The sequence below is a fragment of the Ailuropoda melanoleuca genome, chromosome 6 (assembly GCF_002007445.2).
Source record: "Ailuropoda melanoleuca isolate Jingjing chromosome 6, ASM200744v2, whole genome shotgun sequence".
Classification (NCBI taxonomy): domain Eukaryota; kingdom Metazoa; phylum Chordata; class Mammalia; order Carnivora; family Ursidae; genus Ailuropoda; species Ailuropoda melanoleuca.
Genome location: NC_048223.1, coordinates 32,802,897 through 32,829,361, shown reverse-complemented (window position 1 = coordinate 32,829,361; position 26,465 = coordinate 32,802,897). Strand labels below are relative to the sequence as shown.

At 41.1% G+C, this 26,465-nt stretch overlaps 1 protein-coding gene across 1 annotated transcript; it reads left to right on the top strand.

Annotated features, from left to right (window-relative positions):
* Window positions 1-4,868: 4,868 nt before the first annotated feature.
* On the top strand, window positions 4,869-25,253 carry CMTM6 (CKLF like MARVEL transmembrane domain containing 6). Its single transcript, XM_002925592.4, has 4 exons — window positions 4,869-5,092; window positions 15,367-15,543; window positions 18,885-18,983; window positions 22,465-25,253. The coding sequence occupies exons 1-4, from the start codon at window positions 4,955-4,957 to the stop codon at window positions 22,600-22,602; spliced, it is 552 nt and encodes a 183-aa protein (XP_002925638.1). The 5' UTR covers window positions 4,869-4,954; the 3' UTR covers window positions 22,603-25,253.
* The last annotated feature ends 1,212 nt before the right edge of the window (window positions 25,254-26,465 follow it).

Below are 26,465 nucleotides of genomic sequence, written 5' to 3'. Positions count from 1 at the left end.
CCCCTCCCCGCTTGTGTGCTCTCTGCCTCTAAAATAAATAAATAAATCTTTAAAGAACAAACAAACAAACAAAACCCTCTAAGACGTCTTTCTATAATCTGTAATAACGATATGAGGCTATGAGGGAAAGTCTTGTGTTAAGGGTTACCTTGTGATGAGAGGGACTCCCTCTAATCCAAATCCCAAACTGGACCCCACCTTCTCTCTTCCCCAAACAATCAGAAGCTTCTACCCTTCTTCATCACACCCATCACCCAACAAATCAAACTGTGCTGTTCTAAAATACCCAATCGATGGGGCACCTTGGTGGCTCAATTGGTTAAGCGTCTGCCTTTGGCTCAGGTCATGATCCCTGGGGTCCTGGGATTGAGTCCCATGTTGGGCTCCCTGTTCAGCCTGGGAGCCTGCTTCTCCCTCTACCCCTACCTCCTGCTCGTGATCTCTCTCAAACAAATAAATAAGATCTTAAAAAATGAAATAAAATAAAATACTCAACTTATAATGACAGCAAGGAGGCTAAGTGATCCATGGTGTCCCCCCCAACCCCCGGCCCAAATACTACTTTAGAATTAATTCCCTGCAGAGGGCAGAAACCCTAGACCAAAAAGCATTATTAGCATTCCTTTGCCCTTGCATCCCTCTGCTGGTATAAAGGAGATGTAGAGATTGACTGTGTTGATTGCTTGTTCTCTCTATTCTAGTTCTGTTGGGAGAGGAGCTTGATAAGCTATCATCCCAAGAAGATCTCTGATCCAGGCTACTCTTGGCATATTTCACATCCTTGTCCACTCTGGGGTGTTTGGAAATGTTGGCAAGGAAATCTTAGGACTATTTCTTTGCCCTCCATAGCACCACTTCCTGTGTTCTCCTGCTGTCTAGAAACAACATCCCTTTATTTCTCTGCCTCCTCCTTACCTTCTCTCCCACTCCCTTCTCTCCCACTCCCTCCGAAGTTCTAGCTTTAGGCTAGAGGATTTAGTCCTCCTCTTTCTACAGGCACTTCCCTTTAACATTGGGATGGTTCTGTCAGTTCTGTGTGGATCCTCCAAATGCCTTATCTCTTCCAATACTCCAGATCCATATTTGAAACGATTTACCAGGAACTCCACTTGTTGCCGCCCTCTGGCACTGAAACCTCTGTCCTAATCTGAGTTCTTCATTTTCCTTTTGTTAAGACAAATGATCCAAAACCTGGAAATAAGGCTAAAGGATTATTGAGTGCCCTTCCCATGTCATACTAGAATAGTGTTCTCAAAGTATGGTCTTAGACCAGCAGCATCAGGCATCATCTGGGAACTTGTTAGAAATGTAAATTCTTGGGTTTTACTCAAGATCTACAGAGTCAAAAACTGTGGAGGCGGATTCCAGAAGTCTGTGCTTTAACAAGCCCGCCAGTGATTATGATGATCTCTCAAGTTCGAGAAATACTGAGCAGGAACAGGGCTGGCAAACTATGAGCCAAATCCAGCCCCAGTGCCTGTTTTCATGAAGATTTATTGGAATATGACGGCATGATGGCATTTAGTTATTATCATTTATGGCTGATTTCGCTCTACAACAGCCAGATTGAGTTGAGTGGTTGTGACAGAGACTTACAGGGCCCTCATAATTCGAAAGACTTACTATCTGGCCCTTTACAGAAAAAGTTTGCCAACCCCTGGATTACTTACGGGTCATTTTTGGTCTAAGAAAAGATAATTTTATGTGACTTACTATTTATTATTTAGTTGGGCCCAAAGTCTGTAAAGTTAGTTGTTAATTACAGGAGACTGATAAGCTACAAATGATTTCTGTCTGATAGAGTTGAAAATGATTTCTCTCTGCTACAGTTACTCACAAAGGCAACATTTTTATTGTCCTTGTAGAAGGTTAGTCAATTTTGAGTCTAATCTAGTTTTTTAACACTAAACGTACATCCAGATGCACATATACACACATACCACAGCCTCTCATATCCTCCTCTCAACCAGTTTTACTTTCTCCTGATTACTTTACTAATAAATTAAATCTTTGAAGCACGCTTACTATATACTTGTATGAGAGTCATCTTTTTAATTCTTTGAAATTTATACTTTGACACTGACAAGGGTTAATGCCTCCTTCCTCTTCAAACAAACCAGTCTCCAAGTCTCACTGATTTTTACCTCCCACAGCTTCTCTTCAAGCCATCCCCTCTCTTCTATTTCCATGACTTACCTTCTGAGTTCAAGCCCCTGTTCCCGCTTTCCTGAACTTTTATAACAGCCCCTACCTGGCCCTTTGTAACCTATCCGGTCTACATCAGGCTGCTAGAAAAACATCCCCAAGGAAGAGCTGTGGTCATTTCACTTCCCTAAACTAAAAGACTTTGTTGCTTCTTCACTGCTCAACAATAAAGGAAAGCCCCCGGTTCTTTAGCCTGTTTTTTAAGGCCCTCCAAAATTTGACTCCAAGCTTGTCTTCCTTGACTCCTCTTTGTCCTTCATTCCATTCTCTGTGCCTGTGTGTACTCTCTTTGCCTTTCTTCCTATTGCGCCTCTGCCTACAGCACCCTCTGTCCTGTTTTCTGCATGTCCAAATGTAAGTATCCTTTACCCCCCAGCTTGAAGCTCCACCAGCTGGTCCTTTAGCTGGAAGTGAATTCTCTCTGCTCTGAATTCCCAGCACATTTAATTTGTCTCTTTTTAATGGCACGTATCACTTTCTATTTTAGGACATGGTCCTTTATGAAAATTTCTATGGCCTCATTGTAGGGCTTCATCTATAATCCAACTTTGTATCCAGAGCATTGCCTAACTGTGCTAATACAGATAAGAAAGCCAGTAAAACTTTTTCAGTAGGGACTCTGAAAAGTCAAAATCTCAACTGAAAAAAGTAACAAATCTAAATCTAAAATCTCATTAAAGTATATTTTCCCAAACTATCTTTTTGCAAATGTTTCCCATTTCTTATTTTAAAAAATATTAACGATTTAGTATCGAAGGAGAAAAATGAATATTCTTCAAAACTTAAATGAGTCTTTCTTTTTTCTCTTTGGTATATCTTTTCTCCATTAATAAGATATCTCATTTTACTGTGGCAAATCTCAGCATTTAACTATTCAGTATTGTTTATTCATAAACAAACATGACAGTTTTCCGTGCGGATGCACCCATCAAATGGGGTCCCTAATACAAGTGTTTGTTCATGAAGCCCTAAACTCTTTAGTTGGCCTTTTATTAAGAAAACTTAACTGAAGCACACTTTTTTTTTTTAACTGGGAAGGGTATTAGTGCCTTATTCTAATCGATTTGGGTACCCCTAAATCAATCAGCTCAAAGGAAGTTATGGCACATACGCTGTCTCCTACCTAATGGCTTTCATTCTTATCACATTATAAAACAGTGTTCGTCCATATGCACGATTTCTCATCAGTATCCTCTGGAGAACCTGTTACAAAAGTATATTCCCAAGACCCACCCAAATTCAGAAATTTTGGGGGAGATCTCCAAGAATCTTTATTTTTAGTTAACCTCCCAGAAGATTCTTAGGCATCCCAAAGTTTGTGAATCACGAGCTAAATTCTTACTCTCTTCTAAATTCGAAGAGAAGCAGAGACCTTCTAGAGCATTGCCCTAGTGCACCGTAAATAAACAGAGAGGGTTGAGAGACTCTGCCCATCTTCTCTCCTTGCTCAAAGTTTTTAAATATAACTAACTTGCCCTCAATATTTTATCCTGAAAATGTTCAAACACGCAGGAAAGTTGAATTAAGAAACCAGTACAGTGGTCATCCATATACTACCCCGTTAACATGTTACTGCAGTTGCTTTCTCACAGGCTTATCCTTTTACCCATCTGTCTTTTACCCATCCACCTGTCTTATTTTTTTGGATGCATTTCCAAAGTAAATTTCAGACCTCGGTAGTGTCTGATTTGGGATGATGGCAACTTGAAGAATAACAGGGCAGTGAGTCCTTGTAGCCCTGATGAAAACACAGTGGCCTCATTTTATTGAACAGGGTTGGTGGCTGCTTGGCAGGACATTTAGAGCGCATTTAACCAAAGACAAAAGTGTAGTTTGGGCTGGCTGTATAGACAGCCCCCGCAGAGTAGTATCTACTTGTGTCTTTATTTGAATAGGAGCTTTTGTTCTGTTACCGGAGGAAGAAAGGGAGATTTGGGGCCGCAGAGAAGAGTAAATTAAATATGGAAGTAGGTGGCAGCAGTGGCTCCTCCCCTCCTCCATGGGTTTTGAGGCTCTGATGGAGAGACGGGTTAGAGGCTGAGGTTTGCTGGGTTCATGTTAGCAACAAGCTTGTGAGTCAGATTTTGCAGGCCTGCATTCCAGCTACCCCTAGCTGTTTGACCTGGGATATATTCCGCCTCTTGGCCTAAGTTTGCTCATCTGTAAAATGAAAGTAATGTAGTACCTATGTTACACCGTTGAGAAAGTATGTGTGCCTGACCTGCAACCTAATCAACTTCAGTTGCTAACATAAAATGCAAAAATATGAGTTTCCTCAAGTTCACACAAAATTAACATATATGACTGCGGGAGTTGCTGCACAAGGAAGAGACAACTAAACTAAATGGTTTCGACAAGTAAGACTAAAAGGAATCTGGAGAGATGCAGGAGGGAGCAATCCTTAAAGTCCTTTCGGACAACGCACTGCGCTCAAAATGAAACCTAATTTCTTTCCTTGCTCTGCAAGTCCCCTACGTTTTGTGGTCTTTGCCTACATCTCCTACTTCCTCTCCTCTCCTCCCTTCCTCGGTCCTTAGGACATGTTGTTCTCTGCGCGAAATTTTCTCCCCAGACCTTGAGTGGGGTTGAGGGGATAAGGCGCTGGGGCGGGGGGCGGAGCTAGAGCGGGCGGGGCGGGGTGGGGCGGAAGCGTGGGCGGAGACCCAGGAAGTGACGGCTTTGCTGGTGGTCCTTCTGGAGTCGGTGAAGTCCGCGGCCGCCACCTCTTCGGCCACCGCGTTCCTGGGCGATGGAGAATGGAGCGGTGTATGGCCCCACTACGGAGGAGGACCCGAGGCCAGTCAGGGGCGCCCGGAGCGGCCTCGCCGCCTACTTCTCCCTGAGCCGGCTTCCGTCGCGTCGGCTGGCGCTTAAAGTCTTGCAGCTGGTAAGTCCGCGGCCGAGGTGGCCGAGCCGGGCCCGGGGACAGGGGGTCTGGCCCCCGGGGCCGCCGGCCTGCGGGCTTGGGAGGCTGCCGAGCTGCTGCTGCTTCTCGACCTGCTTGCTCAGGAAGCGGCGGTTTCCACACCCCCAGTTCCTTCTCTCTCGCCGGGAAAGGGGGGCGTTACCTCCCGCCGCCCGGAGTCTCTGCACCCCAGTCCCACCTCCGCTGGGGCTCCGGTGACGACCTAGGGCCCCCGAGGGTGCTGCGCGGGTCCAGGAAATGCGTCGGAAACCCAAGTCAGCCGCTTAGAATCTTTGACTCCATCCTCTGTTACGACCTTCGTCTCCTCTCCCAGCTGTTACTCTGCATTATCGCCCAAAGTGCCTGTGTTTAGACTCCCAAGTGCTTTTTGTTTATCTTTCTCTGGTTCTTGTGGTTTTCCTGTTACGAGCCCGTGGGGGCAGTTTAATTTGTTGGACAAAGTCTTCCGTTTCCACGCATGGCATTGAGATGGGTGTATCCAAGAAATTGTCTCCCAAGTGTTTTATATTGACGGGAAAAGAATTACTTCTGGATGAGCAATATGTGTGTACAAAGTAACAGAGTGAAAAGGACAGCTCGTATTTGCGTGCAGGTAGCGAAAGTAGGGCATGGTTTACCCCTCTCTGAATTTCGTTGAGTTTTCCTTTACTTTAGGCAGTAAAGGTACCTTAAACCTCCTAGTGAAAATGTCAAAACGTCTTTGAATTTTAATTCCAATTGCATACTTACTGACATCCGATGTTCTGTTGTAAGCAACGATGAACATTTTCTGCCAGACGAAAAATCAGACTGCCTAGAATGTTCCTAAGTTGGTTTCGCTTGGTTTTTTGTTTTTTTCGTTTAGTCATCTCAAGTAAAAATAGCCAGTTGGTTTCCTTGGGAAGAACTTAAATTCTTGGAACTCTGATAACCAGAACTTACATTCTTAGAACTCAGATGACCTACTTTTATTAAATAGAAAAATAGCTGTCAGAAAACTGGCACCACTTTCTGGTTGTCACAATCATCACATCTGGGAATAGTTTGGAAATCACTTGGAGGCAGGTGACAGTGTGGCCTACGGAACCCAAGAGGGTCTGGCACTCTCTCTCTCTCCAGCCACGTTTTAGATAGTTCCACGCAGGCCGCCTTTCAGTTGTTAACAGGCATCAGGGGCTCCCTCCTGCCATTGTTCCTTTATATCATGTCTTCCTTCTATCCAGAGATGCTTCTTCCTGTTCTTCTCTTGTCAGTTCTAACAGGACTTTAAGATATCAGTGGTGTTGCTCTGCTGTGGAGCTAAAATGTTTCTACGCACATAGTAGAACTCTTTAGAACAGAAAAGATCAGTATTTATATCTAAAGTATTCTTGCTGCTCTACAGACATCATCGATATTGGAGTTAAATCTCATTTTCAGTTGTCTGTTTTTCCTTTCTAATCAGAAATGACAAAGCTGAAGTAAAATTTCCCATTACCTTATTTGTATAGTTCAATAAACTGTAGTTCCATGCCCTTGGAATAGACATACAACCAGAAATTTTGGTACTAGACTTTACTTGGATGTGGAGAAGAGGGGGAGATGAATTTGCCTTGCAAGGATTGGTAGACTGTTTCTGCTTGTTCTCCATTATAAGGAGAAAGAGGGAAAGAATAAAAACTAATGTCTCTTCTTGAAATCCATTTACAGGCTTATCTCAGAGGTACTGCAGGTTGGGTTCCAGACCACCACGATAAAGCAAATATCGCAATAAAGCGAGTCTAATGAATGTTTTGGTTTTCCAGTGCATAAAGAAGTTATGTTTGCACCATACAGTAGTTTGTCAACTGTTCAATAGCATTATGTCTAAAAAAAAAAGTGCTACCTTAATTTGAAATATATTTTTTTAATTTTTTTAAAAAGTTTTATTTATTTATTTATTTGAGAGAGAGCATGAGCAGGGGGAGGAGCAGAGGGGGAGAGAGAGGGACAAGCAGGCTCTGGACCCCGAGATTATGACCTGAGCTGAAACCAAGAGTCGAATGCTCAACAGACTGAGCCCCCCAGGCGCTCCTTAATTTAAAATACTTTAACTAACGCAGAGGCGCCTGGGTGGCACAGCGGTTAAGCGTCTGCCTTCAGCTCAGGGCGTGATCCCGGCGTTATGGGATCAAGCCCCACATCAGGCTCTTCTGCTATGAGCCTGCTTCTTCCTCTCCCACTCCCCCTGCTTGTGTTCCCTCTCTCGCTGGCTGTCTCTATCTCTGTCAAATAAATAAATAAAATCTTAAAAAAAAAAAATAAATAAATAAAATACTTTAACGCAAAAAAATTCCAACCATTTTCTGAGCTTTCAGCGAATTGTAATCACTGATCACATCACCATAGCAAATATAATAATGGAAATGTTTGACATATTGCAAGAATTACTGAAATGTGACACAGAGACATGAAGTGAGCAAATGCCGTTAGAAAAACGGTACCAGTAGACTGGCTTGACTCAGTGTTGCCCAAACTTTCAATCTGAAGAGTGTAAGTATCTGTGAAATGCAGTAAAGCGAAGTACAGTGAAAGGTATGCGTTTATTTACTTATGGGGAACTTGTAATGTTATAAGAATGGTTTCTTTAATAGAGATTTTTAAAAATATTTCATTATTGCTTTCCATTTTGATTGTTATCTTTTAGTTCCTGCTTTGTTTATTTGAGTGAGGGCCTCTGTCTTTTCACAGTAGTGTATATTACAGGAGTTACCCAGAAAGTCCCAAGGAAGTTATAATGAAATAAATTAAAGCTGTCATCCAGCCTGGGGCAACAGGCAAAGTCTTTGCCTTAAGTCATATTCTGCCTTTAGGTTGTTTTACTTTAGATAACTTATTTTTTTTAATTAAGTGGTTTTGCAGAGCTCCAATAAGGAAACAGCTGTAATGTAGAAACCTATAGTCAGAAGAGGAGGTACTTTAACAAGGGACGTGCAAGCCCAGTGACATTTTCTCCAAAATGTGGTGCATTTCTGCATTTGGGTATGTTATTCTAGACCCACAAATCTTATGAAAGTCTCAAAACCCCAAAAGAGAAAGGAACCTTACTCTAAAACTTAAAAATCAGACTCTGTATATTTAGGAAATTCTTAGACTCCGAGGAGATTGAATTGGATTTCCTCCGAGGGTCTTTTCACTATTTAAGTTTTTACAAATCTCTGGGGTTCCATGGGGTGTGCTGGTACAGAGCTGAACACCAAACAGGTAGAGCCTGCAAACAGGAGAGGTTACAGATAAAGGAGTGGTTAGAGGTCAAGGAGCATACCTAGCTCTTGAGTTATGTATTCTTGGAATTATGTAGCTGTGTCTGGTACCATTCACATAAAACCTTAATTTTGTCAGAGGCTTGTCCAGAACCTTAGCATCCCTTAACTACCATCTGCCCTTCAGAGCTTAAGGAGAAATACTCGGTTGGCAATGCAATGTAAGGAGTCATTGTGGTCCTGAATTTCGGCAGTTTATTTCTTTATCAGTTTATTTTATCCTTAGATTGGTCCTTATGCGCATATATATATATATATATATATATATGTATATATACACACACACATATATACACACACAAATTTGTGTTTGTGTGAAGTTTTTGTTGTTGTTATTTTTGAGGGAGTTTGTTTTTGTTTTCAGGGGAAAATTGACATTGGGCAACTTAATTCCTTGCTAGTAACCTGGTGCAATGATCTGAATATGTGTAATATTCTCTCTGCAACAAACTGACATTGTGTTTATGGTACCAGTTGAATGTCCTGATGGCCTCACAGTACTGTGATTATAATGACTCTTTAGGCAAGCAGTTTGATTTAGAATTCACCAGTGATTTAAATTTATCAAATTATAAAATAATGTTACTCTGTAAGTGCCAAGAAACAAATCCCTTAGAAGCAATTTCTCTTATATTGGTGCTCTCTTCATTATTTCAATGTGAAAATTGATCTGTACTAAATTGAAATGCTCTATTTTTAACCTTGAGGAAGATCCATAAGGTCAGCAAATTATATCTTTGAACCTTTGTGAGAGTAAATATTTGCCTAAGGCAAGGGAGGCCTAGCCTAACTTCAGGCTGACAGATTTGTTTACTTGGACCTTACATAGGACTACAGGTTTTAGTAGCAAGTTCATTAATTCACACATTAATATAATTTTGTAGTTGGGGCCTTATAATACAACGAATGGCAAACATTAAGAAGTTCTTTTTATAAAAAATGTTTTAGTAGTAAACTGTTAAAGACCAATGATGGAGACTTTGTGTTTAATATAACGACTGTTAATTTTAAGGAAGACTGATGTTTCAGAAGGGGTAGTGAAACTGAAATGAAGAGAGACACAGGGTAGTCACTATCTGAATGTTTAAATCACCAGAACTGTGAGTAAGCCACATTTTAGTCACTTAAGATTTCCCAAATGTGTTGACCCTCGCACATTGGTTTTAATGTAAAATTAAACGGCAAAAGGGGAAATGCACAAAATTCTGATTGTAACTTCAAAAATCCAGTGTTAAGGGAAAACCCACACAAACATACATAGTTGTAAAATCAGCTTAATAAACAATGTTAAGGCCGGGGGGGAGAAGCACAGAGTGGAAACCTGGGTTTTGGGCTGTGCCTGGCCAGTGTGGGTCCTGGCCTATCAGAGATTCATTCCACTACCTGTAGACACAAGGGTGGGAGACTATGCCCTCCAAGGGCCTCCCAGCTCCAAAAGCTTGACAGTTCCCATAGTTCTATTTGGGTGAAATTTTACGTCATTAGAAGTAGTCACACTGGGTGTCCTGTTAGGTTCTTAACTTAGTAGTCAGTAAGCAGCATTTAATGTGAGGTCTTCATGGTATGAGAGGAAACTATTTACCAGGAAATAATAATTGAGTCTTTCAACTTATTTTTAACATTCATAATGATTTCCTTAGCCAGTGACCTTACCTCTTTTCTTATCCCTAACCACTTTGGTATTTAATGCTGGTGACTACCCATTTCTTGAAATTATTCCTTCCCTTGACTTTCACACTTAAATTTTTTTCTTTTTTAATACAAGAAGTGTTCGTTTACCAAAAAATATATATAAATTAGGAGATATGATTAAGATCAGCCATGTTTCACCCCCACCCCCACCCCCATCACTGTTTTAAATTAATGATTGGGAGTATGTTCACTTGCTTATTAAGGAGTTTTCCTAAGAGGCATCAGACCCCCTGTGACTTGCTTATCAGGTGTGAGTTGCTCTTTTCCCTCCTACTCCTGAATTGTGATACTGTTTGAAGCCCCACCCAGTCCTCTGCTCCTCCTGTCTTCTAACCAGCTAAACCAGGCAGGTAATCCCTGTTGCTTTCATCCGAAAGTCTATGCTCCCTGGCCTGATCACCACATAACCACACCCAGCTCCTTAAACATTTTCATCATCACTCCCCACTCGGTCAGTTGCGGTATTATCCCTGTGGGGTTTACCATGCAAATTCTTGCTTCCATGAATCTGTTCTTTTTTATCTTCCACCTGGAATATTCTCTGCCTGTCCAGAGATCCTGTGTGTCTCTTGGCCCTGCTTTGAGTCTTGCTCTTCCACTTATCCTTTTCTAGCTACTATTAGTCCAGGTGGATCTGAGTGTTTTCCTGAGATTTCCTGAATCTACATATAATGGATGGTCAGTTATGAGGTGTATTGTTTCTTATACACTGACCTTGTTAATTACCTTGTCATTACATCTTCCTATACATATTACAGTGTTGGATACATAATACTCAAATGCACTTCTTAAAAAAGTTTTTGTAATTGAGGTATAATTGACATGTATTACTTTCAGGTGTTCAACGTAAAGATACTGTAGAGTGCTGTGGGAGATTATGTGGGAAAGTTCGGAGCATCAGACAGATGGGGAGTCAGGAGAAAACTTCATACTGAATATAGTTTGTAGTGCTGATTTTTTGGCCTTTTACTGAGAATAGTAACTAGTAAACGTCCAAACTTGATATCATACCCTTTTCCTCTCTCAGGATGTCCAGGCAGAACTGGCCTCTTACTACTGCTCTGAGGCCTTAAGGTCAGTGAGACTGACTCCTGTTAATAAGTTTGGAACAGGACTGGTGCGGAAGACCCTGACTGCTGCTGGCTGAGCTGGGTCCGGCCCTTTTCTTACTGAGAGTAGACAAGCAGTCTGTATCTCTACAGAAAAGACTTTATTGTCCTATGGCTTACACAGATGAGTGTTCCTGATAACCTAATTATTGTAATAAGAATGGCTCAAGATCAGCTAGTCTCAGACCCCAGTTAGAGTTTTAGGCTGATACCTTCTCATAGTTAGTTGACTTTTATATACCTGAGGTATATTTGCCATAGAGAAACTCCTAAAAGTTGGATAAGACTTAATATAGAGGAAGAGTAAAGCAAATGGAATAGTAGACATTTAGTATTTCATTATACTGTAGTCATGTAAAAACTCACCCTGTAATTAAAATTACAGGAGACTAAGGAAGTACCCTTACACAGTGACTTTTCTGGGATTTGTCTTGGTGTGTCACTTTGTATCCTATGCTGTAATAATTGGGAACAGTTTACCTAACCTAACTTCTGTCTGAAGGCGGTTGTTTGGGATATGCTGGACTATTTTATGTCTTACTAACTTGTAGGAGATCATAACAATAGGCTCTGTGTTCATCCTTTAATATAGTTTCTTTTCAGTTGTGGGGATATATGAAATTTTGTATTGCCAGTTAGGGGGAAAAATCCCTTAGAAACCTTCCTACCAATTTAGGTTTGACCATTTTTTTAAACTTTTTATTTTGAAATAATTATAGATTTGCAGGAACTTGCGAAACAAAACATACAGCGAGGTCCCCTCAGTTTGTGTTCATGTGTCTGTGTGTGACCTGTGTAGTTTCCTAGAGTCACTACCACAACTGTTCTAGAACCATCTTAATCACCACAGGGTTGCCTCATGCCACCCCTTTACAGCCACACCTTTCTCCTCTCCCCTGGCCACCACTAATTAGTTCTCCAGCTTTGTAGTTTGTGATTTGAAGAATGCTGTATAAACGGAATCATGGGGGCGCCTGGGTGGAGCAGCCAGTTAAGCCGCTGACTCTTGGTTTCAGCTCAGGTCATGAGATCGAGCCCTGAGTGGGGCTCCACTCTCAGCGCAGAGAATGTTTGGGATTCTCTCTCCCTCTCTCTCTGCCGCTACCCCCTCTAAAATAAATAAATAAATCTTTAAAAACATAAATAAATGGAATCATGTAGTATGTAACCTTTGAGTTTTGGATTTTTTCACTGCATAATTTGGAGATTCATCTAAGTTGTTGCAGATGTGAAGTTTGTTCCTTGTTATTGCTAAGCAGCATTCCATGGTATGAATTTACCACAGTTTGCTTAACAAAGAAGGACATCTGCATGGTGTCCAGTTTCCAGAGCTATGATGAATAAAACTGTCATACATTCATATATCGGTTTTTGCACAGACATGTTTTCATTTTTCCTGGTCATATGCAGAATGTGGGAATGCAGTTGCTGGGTCATACAGCATTTGTATGTTTAGTTCTTAAGAAACTGCTCAGTTGTTTTCCAGAGTGGTGTACCCTTAACTTCTGTTTGATGAAAATATTTTGTAGCCTGGGTGGCTCAGTCGGTTAAGTGTTCCGACTCCTGAGTTTCAGCTCAGGTCATGATCTCAGTCAGGGTCATGGAATTGAGCCCCGAGTCGGGCTCCACGCTCATCGGGGAGTCTGCTCGAGGGTCTCTCTCTTCCTCTGCCCCTCCCCCCACTCATGCTTTTCTTTCTTACTCTCTAAATAAATCAATAAAATCTTTTTTAAAAGTGAAAATATTTTGTAGGATAACATTTTTATAGTATGCAATATATCTGCTGATTTTGGTAGCACTCTTGTTGCCATTAATATATCTGGTTGCTTCTACTGGTCTAAGGGGCAAAGTGGCATTTCCCAATAGGCTTTGATTTAGGTCACCAGTTATTTTGATGGTCTTCATGCTTGAAGGAAACTCCCTTGGCCTTCACAAAACCCACACAAACTGTCCAAGTGAACCTCTCTTCTTTCTCTTCCTTCCTATTTCTAGAGAAGAGTTAGCCCCAAACCTGGGCCCTGAATCCTATCTATAGAGAGCCTCTTTTCTTCCTCGTCTTTAGACCCACCCATCTTATTGGTTTCTGCCTACGTATTTAATCATGCTCAGTTTTCTCCCATATTGAAACTCCCTTCCCTTTGACCTCATCCACTACTGCCCTATCTGGCCACTCTTTTCACACTCTGCCTCTTGACTCTGCTGGCTCTATCCCACTGCTTTGTCTCCCCCTCACTTCCCATCATACAGTACTGTAATCTCAGCCTCCGTGGTTGACTACACTGCAGTGGGCTTGCTGATGTCACCAGCAGCCTTCTTGTAGCTCAGTCTGATGGCAGTGTCTCAGTGTTGTTCTTACCCGACCTCTAAGTAGCATTCGTTACCCGTGCTTACTTTCTATTGGTAGAAATACTTTTTCCTTGGTCTGCTACCTCTTTGGACTGCTGCTCCTGATTGTCCTTTGCTGGCGTCACCCTCTCTGCACATCCTTTAAATCTTGGGTTTGCTCCAAGTTCTGCATAAAGCTGGCTTTCTTCTGGCTGATGCCCACATCTTCATCTCTGCCCTAGGCCTCTCCCCTGAGCTGCAGACCTGTATATCCTTGTGCCTCCTAGACACCTCCCTTAACTCTTTCACAAACCCCTCATACACAGCACCTTTAGAACAGAATGTATTCTCTTCCCAGCATCCTTGCCTCTTAAAAAAAAGACCAAAAAACCCCGACTCTTTTTTTCTGCAGTGAGGCCCCAGTATATTAATATCTTATATTCAACAGTGGGAGTGCTGTTAAATTCCACTTGCATTTAATTGAGTTGCCGAATTCACCGGACTTTACCATTGTCCATTCGGTGCACTCCATTCTGACAATGTCTTAAGCATTCTTGCCTCTGCCTTCAGTTGACTTGGGTTATTCCCACTACTGCCAATTATATTTTTTATGGTCAAACATTTAATTAAATATTACACAGACTGAAATTGAGTGGGGAAAGTAATTGTTTTTGTGAAAACTAAATTGAATGCTTTGGAAAGTCCAAAAAATAAATTACTAAAGTATTTGCTGCGAAATTAAGTAAGAGTGAGGTAACCGTAAAGGGCTAGTAAAACTAGTCCAAATCCACAAGGATTCTGCACTCTGCTTCTCAGGTGTCCAAGGTCTTGCTCCACTTCAACTAAACATTAGTCTGCAGGTGGTAATTATAGATGATGAAAGTGATGAATGCAGAAAATATGACGTGGAATTCCAATCAGTAGGCTGAAACCCAGAGAAAAGCCCTATTTCAAAAGATCAGTGAATAAACATGCCTTTTTGCTTTAAGTTAAAATAGCGTTCAGGTCTGTTATCTTGTTTCCTACTCTATTTGTATGCGTCCTGATAAGGGCTTCTGCTGCCTCTCACAGTGATTGCAGGACTGTTACCACCACCCAGCTCACTGTCTTCCCCTGGTTTCTTGCATCAGCTTCCCAACTGGACATCCGCCCCAAGACTGGCCCTTACCCCAGCCCCGTCTCCGTGCTGTAGCCAGTGAGAACCACTGAAAGCATAAGCCTGAACGTGCCGCCCCTTTGCTTTAAAACCCTTAGAATCCAGATTTTTTTAAACTAGTAAAAGAGGACATTTAGATCTAGCCTCTGCTTACCTCTCTAGTCTTGTCTTATCATTTCTGTGCTGCCATCCCCTTCCTTCACACTGGATGCTTGAACCATGTTGACTGAACTGGCTTTCTGGGTTCAGCAGGGGGTGGTGGGATCTATGGGTGCCTTGGGGCGGGAGGGTGCCAGGCACGCTCGCCTCCAGGTCCTTCTGTGTACTGCTTCTCTGCCTGGAGTTTCTTTCCCTGTCCTTCACCCCCGAAACTGACCCTCCTGTCCATCAGGTCTCCGCTTTGCTTCAGGAAGCCTTTCTGCCCCCAAGTGGAGGGCCCCTCCTGGGTGCTTTTAGAGCAACACTCTGTGTTTCCCCCAGGTCTAGCGTTTAGCACTTGGTAGTGAATTATTTGTGTACTTGGATTCCCTTCAAGCCAACCAGAGTGTGAAGTTCTGTGGAGACCAGGTCCGATCAGTAATCTCGTTTGCCACAGTCTCCACTTCACAGAAAGTTGAGTGAACCGATGAGTTTTCTGAATGCTGTAGGTTTCTCTGGAAAACACTTGCGTAAACGGTGTTGTTTCCTTTGTAGCTGCTGTCCCTGCTGGCCTTTATCTGCGAGGAGGTCGTGTCACAGTGTACACTGTGTGGAGGACTTTACTTCTTCGAATTCGTAAGCTGCAGCGCCTTTCTTCTGAGTCTCCTCATCCTGATCGTGTACTGCACTCCGGTTTATGACCACGTCGATACTGCCAAAGTCAAGCAGTCGGTAAGCCTGAGAAAAAGTAGAATCCCTTTACGAAGAACATGGCTCTTTTGGAAGCTTATGTAGTTTTATTATTCAGACGAGCGAGGCTTTTAAAACTCAGTAGCAGGAGAAGACGCTCTCCATGGGTCCAGCTCTGCCCCTGAGCAACTCCATTATCCCTGCCAGGCGGGGTGGGAGAGGGGGAAAGTGAAATCAGAAAGTGAGGGACAGACGCCGTCAGGGGTTTACAGTTATTGGTGGTTTAATCTCATTCACACTAGGTATTTTTTAAAAACTAGGATCTTTGTCACTTCTGATTTCTCACATTTCAGCGCGCCACGCATGGGTTCCACTGTTGTCCATTGTGTCCCTGCTCTGCGCCAGGCAGCATGCGAGACGCTAGACAGTGATGAACTAATGCGATGTGTTTCTGGAGCTTTTCAAATAAAGCACCACATAATGCTGCCTGTTTTGTTTTGATTTTTTTTTATTATGAAAGAAGTTATCAGTGAGTGAATTAAAGCACTTGTTGGATTTGTTTGAACAATGTCCCTTTTAGTGAATTTCCCTTTTAATGAAAGCGCACACGAGAATTTTATTTTCACAGAATCAGTGATGCATAACTTTCTAAAGACAGTCTGCTGGTGCATGTTTTATTTGAGTATAGTGTGGATTTGTGAGATGTCACATGAGATGATTCACATGCTTACTGCACTTAAAGAAGAAAGAATCGAGCACTTTCCTTCTTTGGTAGTTTTGGAGCTAACGGTAGTGGTTTGTGAAAAATTGTATATGTCAGGGTTGACATATGAAAGCATTTTCAAATTAGGGTGAATTTTTAACTATTAAGAACAAAGGATAACAAGATCAGTACAAAGCCAGTAAGATTCTGTTAATTTTTTAAATTAATGAGAAATAAGCATTGGGTCATATATTAATACACACCTAAGAGGTTTACTTTTTTCCTGTATATCCTTTGGTACCTTTTAAATCTTGTGCTCTAAGAATCCATTACCTAATTTAACAGAATTGTTTTAAGTTTAAAAATTAAAAAACAAAGTTGATACCACAACAGTTAAAAAAATAACTTTGCAAAACAGGTCGGATCTGAATCACATCCACCAAGCCTTTGAAGAGCACATAGGTGCAGCTCATGGTGTGTCCAGGAAGGGTAACTTCCTGATGATAGCGGCTGTCTGCGCACTTGCGCCAGACGCTTTATGTGCTGTGATTTAGAATCCTCACACTGTAATGCTCCATTTTTCTGGTGAGGAAATTTAGGTTCAGAGTGGTTACATACCTTGTCCAAAGTTACACAGCTAGGGTAAAAATAAACTGAGACTGGAACCCAGGAAAGCCCTCCACACTCTATTCCATTCTCTGGCCTGCCCCTGCTAGAACCAGCGCCCTAGCAACTTTTGATGCTCTCTGGGCAAATGTCATCACCTCAGGGATCTCCCTGTAATGATGACAATAGCAGAATCCATTTATTGTATGGAATGCATATTAAGAGGATGCAGAGAATACCTGAGAATTTTTTATAATTATATTTGTAATCTTTGTCAATTCTTCCTTCTTACAAAGAGGTATGCGGTAAGGTTTTTGGATAAGTGAAAAGTTTACTAGTATATTTGAGCTGATTGATTGGTAGTTCCAGTGTATAAATTTATAAACATTAAAGATTGAAATTATTTTTTCATTTCTTATCTCTCAATGGCAAAACAGTATCACTGTCCGTAAAAATATTTTCAGAAATGTTTAGTTTTTACTTCAGTGTGGCATCTGTAGTGTTTAAGAACGCTGATCTTTTTGACAAGAAACAATATTACAATATTTTCCAGTTTAATGGTCTGACCAAACTAAACAATATAAAACATTTATTACATCAAAGGAGCATTTTAAAGTTATTTTTTAAAAAGTTATTTTAGAGTAAGTACTGATCTTAAAATGTTGAAGAGGGGAATAAATCAGTCATTTCATCCTAAAACAGCTTTTGTAAATATTTTACTGTATCTCTTCTGGGTCTTTTTTATCTGTTCATAGGTGATTAAGAGTCATAGTCCTATATGCTGTACTTTCCACCCAACATTGTAAGGATTTCATGTTTGTTTAAAAGGTTTAAAAATCGCTTTTAATCTCAACTTATTAATGTACTTAAATACTTTTTAATGTCAGAGAAGTTTTCTGTTTTACAGAAAATGTTTTGAGAGGGTGGTGGTGGTAGTGTCTGGGTGATGGGGGAGGGTGAGCTTTCTGAAGGGGGAATCTTTTCTATTCCAAGGTGTTGTGGCTCAGATTCTGCCAAGAGTAACAACAGCCCACACTTATGGGGCATTTACTGTGTGCCTGGCACTGATCTAAGCACTTTCTACCAATTAACTCTGATCTTTAGAATCACCTGTGACGAAGATACTGTTATTACTCCCATTTTGCAGATGAAGAAACTAAGGCACACAGGTGCTAAGTAACAAATTCAAAGTCATAGAGCCAAGAAGTAGCATAACTGGGATTTGAACTCAGTCTGGTTCTAGAATCCATGTTTATTGAACACCACGTTATTCTGTCTCAAAATGGTTGTCTTGTTTAATACCTCCTTGAATGTACTCCAGATAACAGTAAGTGGAGTTTTATTTGTATGTCGCAGATTTGAAATAGTATTCAAAGGAATAGGAAAAACAGAGTATTGCAGAAAAACCACCTCTTTTAGAAGCAAAGAGAAAAATCTCTTAATTTCTTTATAAATATTAAGTGTACAATGTCAGCATAGGAATTCTGTATTGGATGGGTTATTGATGATAGGTTTAGGAGCCGCTGCCACTGCACAGCATCACGATGGGGGATTGTCCCACACAGCGCTGGCCTGAGACAGTGTCCAAATTCATAGTCTGAAGTACAGTTTCTCCTGAACGTGTAACATTTTTGCACCATTTGAAGTTAAAAATTACAAGGGGAACCATTGTAAGTCAGGGGCTGTCTCTACTTTGAAAGGGAAGAAAAATTTTTTGTTTCTGGTTTTGGGTTTTTTTTTTGCTGAAAGTAAGATGGGATTTCATAAACCTTTGGCTTTGATAATTTAAATATGTCCTTGAGAAAAAGACACAGGTGCACGCACACAACCTTTTGGGGAACTGTGCTTATTAAAAGATTATCTTGTAAAGTACTCTAAATATGCCTGTGTAAAGTGTGAATAGTGTTTCTTTACAGGGGGTTAGTGAACGCCAAACTTAAGGGAAAGTTGGAAGCTGGAGTATGTAGGTTTGGGCTGTGTGAAGAAAAAACTGTGTCACTGAAGTTTTTTAAAAGTAAAAACAAAAGCATTCGTTTCTGTCAAGCTAACTGTGTTCTTTATGCACGTGTTACAGGATTTTTATATTACTTTGGGAACAGGAGGTGTGTTTTTGTTGGCATCCATCATTTTCGTTTCCACACATGACAGGACCAACGCTGAGATCGCTGCAACTGTGAGTACCTTGTATTTCGAATCCTTGCTTATTAGTTTTGTTTCCTTAGAAATACAGAATTTGGAAAGTACTTGACCCGTGATACAGTATGGGAGAGTAGTTTGTCTTGTAATTTATTTTTTAGTGTAATTTTGAATAGAGTATCTAAGAGCTAATAAATATGATAGCCTTAGAAACCTAGAACCTGTCTTTAGAATTTAGAATAAAAACCCATTTACTCCACATATGAACATGTCACTGCTAATGGAAGTGGTAGAATTGACTTTATTATCCTATATTTTTCTCCTTTCAGTCCAGCAAAAATACAGCTACATGCTAGGTTCCATTCTAGGTGTAGAGAATACACAGGAGAAATGATCCAGTGGTTCAGCCTTTATAATAAAAGAGATAGATAAGTAATTGTCTTTATCTGAAATTCTTGGGGGGGGGCAGATTTTTTTTGTCTTTAGAATTCAGAATACTCTGGTTTTTGGAAAGGTAGTACTGCACATATTATATGACACCTTCAGAGGGCCTGGGGCAGCACCGTGTAATCCAACATGTTAATGTTTCTGAAGCATGAATACTCACAGTAAAAAGGATAAAGACTGTAAGTAGTTTTACCTTGTGCCACTTTTGAGCCCAGGAAATTATGAAAACTTTATTTTTGTAGCTTTTTGGATTTCAGAATTACAAATCAAGGATCATGCACCTGAATTGGTACCAGTGTTGTGAACGTGCATAACTGATAACTGAGTAACAAATCCTCTTGCAAGTCAGTTCGTTTCCAGTTAATCCTTGGTTCCTGACAAAATTGAAGTTATAATTAATTGACTTGTCAGCTAATAGATCATTAAAACTACTTTTAATTACAGAACAATTCAAAGGGAGTTCAGAGACTTGCATGGTTCTATCTACCTGTTCACATGAGCATGGTTTATTAGCACAGATGTAAAACATGTAAAATAAAACAAATTAAATTAATGCTGAACCGTGACTCATTCAAGCAACAAATAATACTTCTGCATGGGCACATGAACCAGTGGGTACATGAAGAGAAAAATCAAAGTTTTAATAGACCCTTATGGTTAATTTCAGTTTATATACATATTTTTATTGCCGGGGAGTATGATAAGGGTGATCAGTAAAATGTTTTGCAGTATGAAAATGTATTACTATAAAATCCTTGGAGGAGGGCACCTGGTTGGCTCAGTCGGATGAGTGGCTGACTCTTGGTTTTGGCCCAAGTCATGATCTCAGGGTTGTGAGCTTGAGCCCTCATCCTGGCCTTCGCTCTCAGCGGGGAGTCTGCTTGAGATTCTCTCCCTTTCCCTCTGCTCCTCCCCTAGCTTGCTTGCTCGCTCTCTCTCTCAAATAAATAAATAAATGAATCTTTAAAAAAATAAAATCCTTGGAGGAAGTGAAATAGAATTGAGGAAAGTTGAGTTGAAGGGGGAAAGAGTACGTGGCATGAAATCCCCACCTATTAAAACAGAGCTTATTTGTGAGTTAAAAGTAGGTGATGTATTAGGTTAGTACAGTATTTAGATTTCATTGGATATATTTAAGAGTTAGTGGTAGTTTAAAATTCCGTATTTATAATATGCTGGAAATTACTTTTTGGAACTATTTAAATTATGAAGAAATTTACAAACTTAAATGAGCGAGGGAATCCATTAAAAAAGAAAGAAAGAAAGAAATTGTGAAGTATGTAAGCAAAAGATCTGGAAGATCATTTGTCTGGATAATATGGCATAGAAGGCCCTGCGTGGACTGAAGCTCTCGAGGGGGTCAGGGCTGGCTTCACAGACACAGTGAAGTCTGGTCTGTCCTTAAAGCATGTAATATGTCTGCCAGGCAAATAAAGGGATAGATGCCATTAGCCAAAATGAGAACTCCAGAGGGGAGAAGTGACTTGGGTTTGGAGATGTGGGATTGATAATTAAATGTAGGTTGGATGTGTTGGGGCTGTTTGGGTGAATTAATGAATTTGAAGTTGAGTTTGCTTTACAGTGAGATGAGGCAGAATGCATATTCTTTAGGATAGAGGGGTTGGGTGTGAAGGGTCAAGAAACTAGAGCAGACAACAACAAAATGTTAAAAATCTAGAACAGGGGCATCTGGGTGGCTCAGTCGGTTAAGCGTCTGCTTTCGGCTCAGGTCATGATCCCAGGGTCCTGGAATTGAGTCCAGCATTGGGCTCCTTGCTCAGCAGGGAGTCTGCTTCTCGCTCCGTCTGCTACTCCCCCTTCTTGTGCTTGCTCTCTCCCCGTCTTCTGTGTCAAATGAATAAAAGCTTTAAAAAATCCAGAACAAACTGCTGGTTACTAACCAGAGGTGAGGTGGGTGGAGGGAGGGTAAATAGGTGATGGGGATGAAGGAGTGACTTGCTGTGATGAGCACAGGGTGATGTGTGCAGTTGCTGAATCACCGTATTGTACACCTGAAACTAATATTGCACTGTATGTTAACTAACCTGAATATAAATAAAAATGAAAAGCAAGAATAAAATAAAAATCATGGAGAGATGGAGTGTTAGAAGTGGAAGGGACTTTAGCCATTACCTATATCAATTTTCTCTTTTTACAGAGCAGTTCTTTGGCCCCCATTTCTTTAAGGGTTTTGCTAGTGAAGATCTCTTGACAGAATTCTCAGAATGTTTGATCATATGTTAGAAGAGTACAATGAGGAAGTGATTTAAGGAAGAGGAAGTAGGTAGTGGTGTCATGTTGCTGTGTCATTACAGTGTGACAGTTAACTAGAAAATATTTTTTAGGTAATTTAACCTAATAAGTATCTTCAGAATTGAATTTCTGTTGATCAGTCAATGGACAGTGATTACTTCTTGCCATTTTCACCTATGCTTAGCTTCTACTCACGTATTTCTCTTACCTCCTCTGTGGGTCAGTCTAACCATTGCTAATAATCTTGTATTTTATTTCATTTTATAGGATTTTGTTTTTCCTCTATTAACCTTAATTTCACAGATTGGCACCCCACATATACACATGCACACCTAAGACAGGACATCTCTGTTTTGTGAAACTTCAACTAATAGCCATTATTCTAGAATTTCTTTTGTAACATTTATTTGTTTGATGGCCTTAAAAAGTCTTTTATTACTAAGGTTAAGAATAAGTGTATATGGTAGGGGCGCCTGGGTGGCTCAGTGGGTTAAGCGTCTGCCTTTGGCTCAGGTCATGATCCCGAGGAGGTCTGCATTGGGAATCCCTGCTCAGCGGGGGTCTGCTCCCTCTCCCCCTCTCTCTGCTCCTGCTGTCTCCCTTCCCCACCCCTCCCTGCCTCATGCTGTCTCTGAAGCGCACTCTCTCTCTCTGCGCGCTCTCGAATAAATAAAATCTTTTTAAAAAGGAAGAGTGTAGATAAGATTAAACTGATGAATCGTCTTGCTTTGTATAAAACACTCCTACAGCCAAGTAGGAAATGTGAGATTATATTCCCAGATCTGTCCTATATAACCCTTATTCTTTCTTCTCCTCAGGTGTTTGGATTTCTAGCAAGTATTATGTTCCTGTCTGACTCTGTGTTTAAGTTCTTGGAGAGACAACAGGAGCCCCAGATGAGGAAACCAGAGGCTACCAGGAGGGCAGGGGCCCTCACAGAACCCCTTAATGCTTAAGGACTTTGGGGACCGGGTGTTCCATAAGGTATTGACTGCGTGGTGCCTGAGCCCTGGCCGAAGCTCACGTAGAATTTGTGTAATTGTTCAACCACTTCCTTTGGAGAGCAAGGTGGGGAGGGCAGGAAGGCCGTTTTATTAACATTGGCCTGTGGGGCAGTCACTGCAAATTAGACCAGAGTTTTTGGGTTTAAAAAAATTTTTTTAAATAACAGTTGAAACTGCTGTCACATGAAATGATTCTGTGTTTGTTTTGGAGGCGAGGACAGTTGTTTCTTTAAATCACATAGCTCAATTGATAATAATTTATTCTGTTGTTGTTACCAGGCCCAGCTTTCAAATTAAGGCTATACAGCCAGCATGATTAAGTTCATCCACTTAGAAATTGTTTTATTTTTAAATTAATTTGCTTAGCCATAAGTTTTTTGGGTTTTTTTTTTTTTGATGATGATGAGATAAAATGTAATGTATATTTGAGAGATCACTATTTAAAATATTGGTCTAGGGGTTTTTTTCCCTTAAAAATGTAATACCCAGGCTTTACTGTATCTCAGCCTTAAAATTATATTGTAACATTTTAGGATAATTATTATTAACTCTTTGAGACCTTTTATAGCCTAATAGAAACCGTATGGCAGGTATTGGTATTTTATATGTGTAAAAGCAGCAACATCAGAAACCCCATGTTTATACTGCACTTTGGTCGTTGTTGATAAGCAAAAAAAAAAAAAAAAGATTATATAACACATAGAAAAATGGAAGAAACTCTCATGGCTAAGGACCAAAGATAAAGAAGACACACTTTTTGCACAATACAGTGAAAGTAATTTTAAAAACAGGCATCAACCACTTACTACTGTCTGAAGAGAGAAGTTCGTACTATGAGTTAGAAATTGGTCCTTCCCCTTACTGGCATACGGTTATTTCTCCTGAAGTTAATACAGCTCTGCAGGTCCCATTCAGTGTGTTCTTTGAAGCCTCCCCTCTTTTTAAAACCCCAGCCTTTGATTTTTCATCTCTTTGAGAGTCTCCCTTTCGTGTCTCTTTATCCACGTGGTCCATACGCTGCTCCATCATCGACAGAGGTGGGCCTCCAGCTCTGACTCTCGCCTGATGGCCGTGGTCTTCAGGTGGTCCAAAATTTGGGGCCCTTTGAATTGCATCGAATATGTAGCAGGATCTTTAGGGTTCTTGTTCCCACACTGGGCATTACTCTGACTTCTTTTCAGGGGAGCCGTTTGTAGGAAAGTGAACATGTAGCAAATCCTGCCCAGATTAATACTGATGATGGTGTAAGGGGGCAGTCCATCCATTCTCAAGAGACACTTCATAACTAGTTCTGATCATTTGGAAGAATTGTCTCTTGCTGCCAGGCTTTCTTGGAACCAGCGAGATAGGGCACTCGAGAAAGGACCTTTCTGACCAAGTGGTTCACAGAGTAGACCTCTCTTGTCCTCCTTTTGGATTTTTGACTCGGGACTCCAGTGTTAAGGCAATGAGCCCATGCGTCAGGACTTTGGTGGAGGTCTCCCAGGCTAGCTGGGCTGGGTTTTCTATCGGAAGGAGTGGAATCATGTTTCCAGGGAGACGATTGAATGACCCTGTCCTTTTTAAATTTCTCATTTGTGTGTTGTTGATGTGGCAAATGTCATGGTCAGAATCCATCATTATGGCCAGACACAGCTTCCGCTCTGTCTTACTGACTCAGGACCTTATCCCTTCGTACCAGAGCTTGGGTGCTAGGTAGTGTGGGTGGCGCAGTCCCACTGCCTCCCTGGGAGATGATGAAACCGATCACTGATGCTGTCCTTACTGGGTGTACCATCGAAAAGAGGAGAAATAGCCCGGGTCTGGGTTCCAAGAATAAAGAGTGGTGCAAAAAGAACTCGCTTCTGGTCGGCAGGTTCTGGAATTTCACACCCAACTGTACCCCTGTCATTTGAAAACATCTAGACACAGCAAACTGTCTGGGCTACCTCAGCCCCCCCTCCCCCGCACGCATGGACTTAGTTGAGGTTGATGGACGTGTCCCCGCCGGCCTCACACATGGAGCTGTTGACACTGAGCTTCAGCTCTGAGGCTTGGCTCCCATTTGTTTCCTTGGGGCACAAGTGGGCCTCGTAGCTGTCTACTTAATCCTTCCCTGTTCAGAAAGATCATATATTCCCTAGTATTTTTGGTCACTCTAGAACTTCTCTTCATACTGTTTGTTATGGGACCCGTGACTGATTAGCCTCCTGCTATAGAATGAAATGAGAGGAAAAAGACCATTGGAAAATAAAAAGTTCTCAAGGAGAACTTAGGACCAAAACCCCTTCTGTGTCCAAAACAGGGCACACTCAATAAACTGAAAGTTAACATAATTTTTTATTAACAGCCATGTTAGACTTAATTTGTTATATTTTATACGAATAAACTGTTTAGAATGATTCTTAAAAATTATAAGGGAAATGCACATACAGTATAAAAATTTTATAATTGCTGTACTTAAATTATGTTCTGTTTGGGGACTGGGAAATGTATTTTTACATTGTTTATAGCCAGTCGCTTTTGTATTTATCAATTTAAATCCTGTGTCTTTTTTTTTTTTTTTATCTTTCTCAATGTCAAATTTTTGTAGTCTTCTTTTTAAATAAATCCATTTTATTGTCTGCTGTTGTAGTTGTTTCATTCTTACTTCAGAAGCCTGATGCTCGGGGAGCCTGTGTGGCTCAGTCAGTTAGGCAGCTGCGTTCAGCTCAGGTCACGATCCAGAGTCTGGGATCCAGCCCTGCATCCGGGTCTCCCTGCTCAGCAGGCAGTCTGCTTCTCCCTCTGACCCTCCCCCTTCTCATGCTCACTCGCTCGCTCTCTAATAAATAAATAAAATCTTAAAAAAAAATCAAAGCCCATTGCTGAGATGAAAACTTTCTCCAGAGTTCTAGGGGTTGGCTCTACAACTGTGGTAAGTCCCTGTGTAGAACTCTGAACTGTGGGTCGGTCCAGGTGTGGGGCACAGGTAGTAAAGAAACAAACCCTCTTCCTACCCAGGGGCCGCCCCTCTTGTTGCCAGGATGGAACACACCTTCTAACAGTATTTTTCAGGAGCCATATATGAAGAGTCACGAAGGAAGTAATGTTATGGCGTAAACACCTTGAAATACTTTATGTAAAGAAGCAAATTGGGAATCTCCCATTGCATTTCACGATGTGGCTAAACAATGCTAAAAACTAAATAGGCACATTTTCTTCCAGACTGTCCAGTGACTGGGAAAGTGTGAAGCAAAACTAGGGTGGTTCTGGTCAAGCTACAACTATTTGTGTTGTTTGCGGAATTCCTGCCTCCGGGCTGGACGAGAAGAACAAGATCTTTATAGTCATCAAGAACTTACTGGAATTTTTACATTCTTCAGAGTTTTGTGTTTTGTTTCGATAAAGAACATTGTGTATCAATGTGCAGTCAACTGCAAGGAGCAGAAAACCTAATTTAAGTAAGTCTTAACCAGTAAGGAAAATGTCTTTCATAAGAAGCTCGGGTAGGGCAGTTGTGTGACTGGTCAGAGTTCAGGGGCTCCATGGTATTATCAGGGACCCAGACTAAAGAGTCATGGAAAGCCATGTTTTTCTGCCCATCCATCTTACGTGAGTTTTGATCCTTAGGATTGACCATTTATGGTGTAGCAAGATGGAGGCAACATGTCCAGACATTGCCCACTTGTATGACAACGTCCGAAGGCCCGAAGGGAAGATATTGTGAATTTCTCTGTCCCTAAGATGTTCCTTTTTCCCAGAAGCCCCTCAGTGGACTTCCACCTACTTGTCTTTTACTAGAAGACTTTAAATGCCCATTTCTAAATCACTTACGGACCTGGAGAATGGCATTA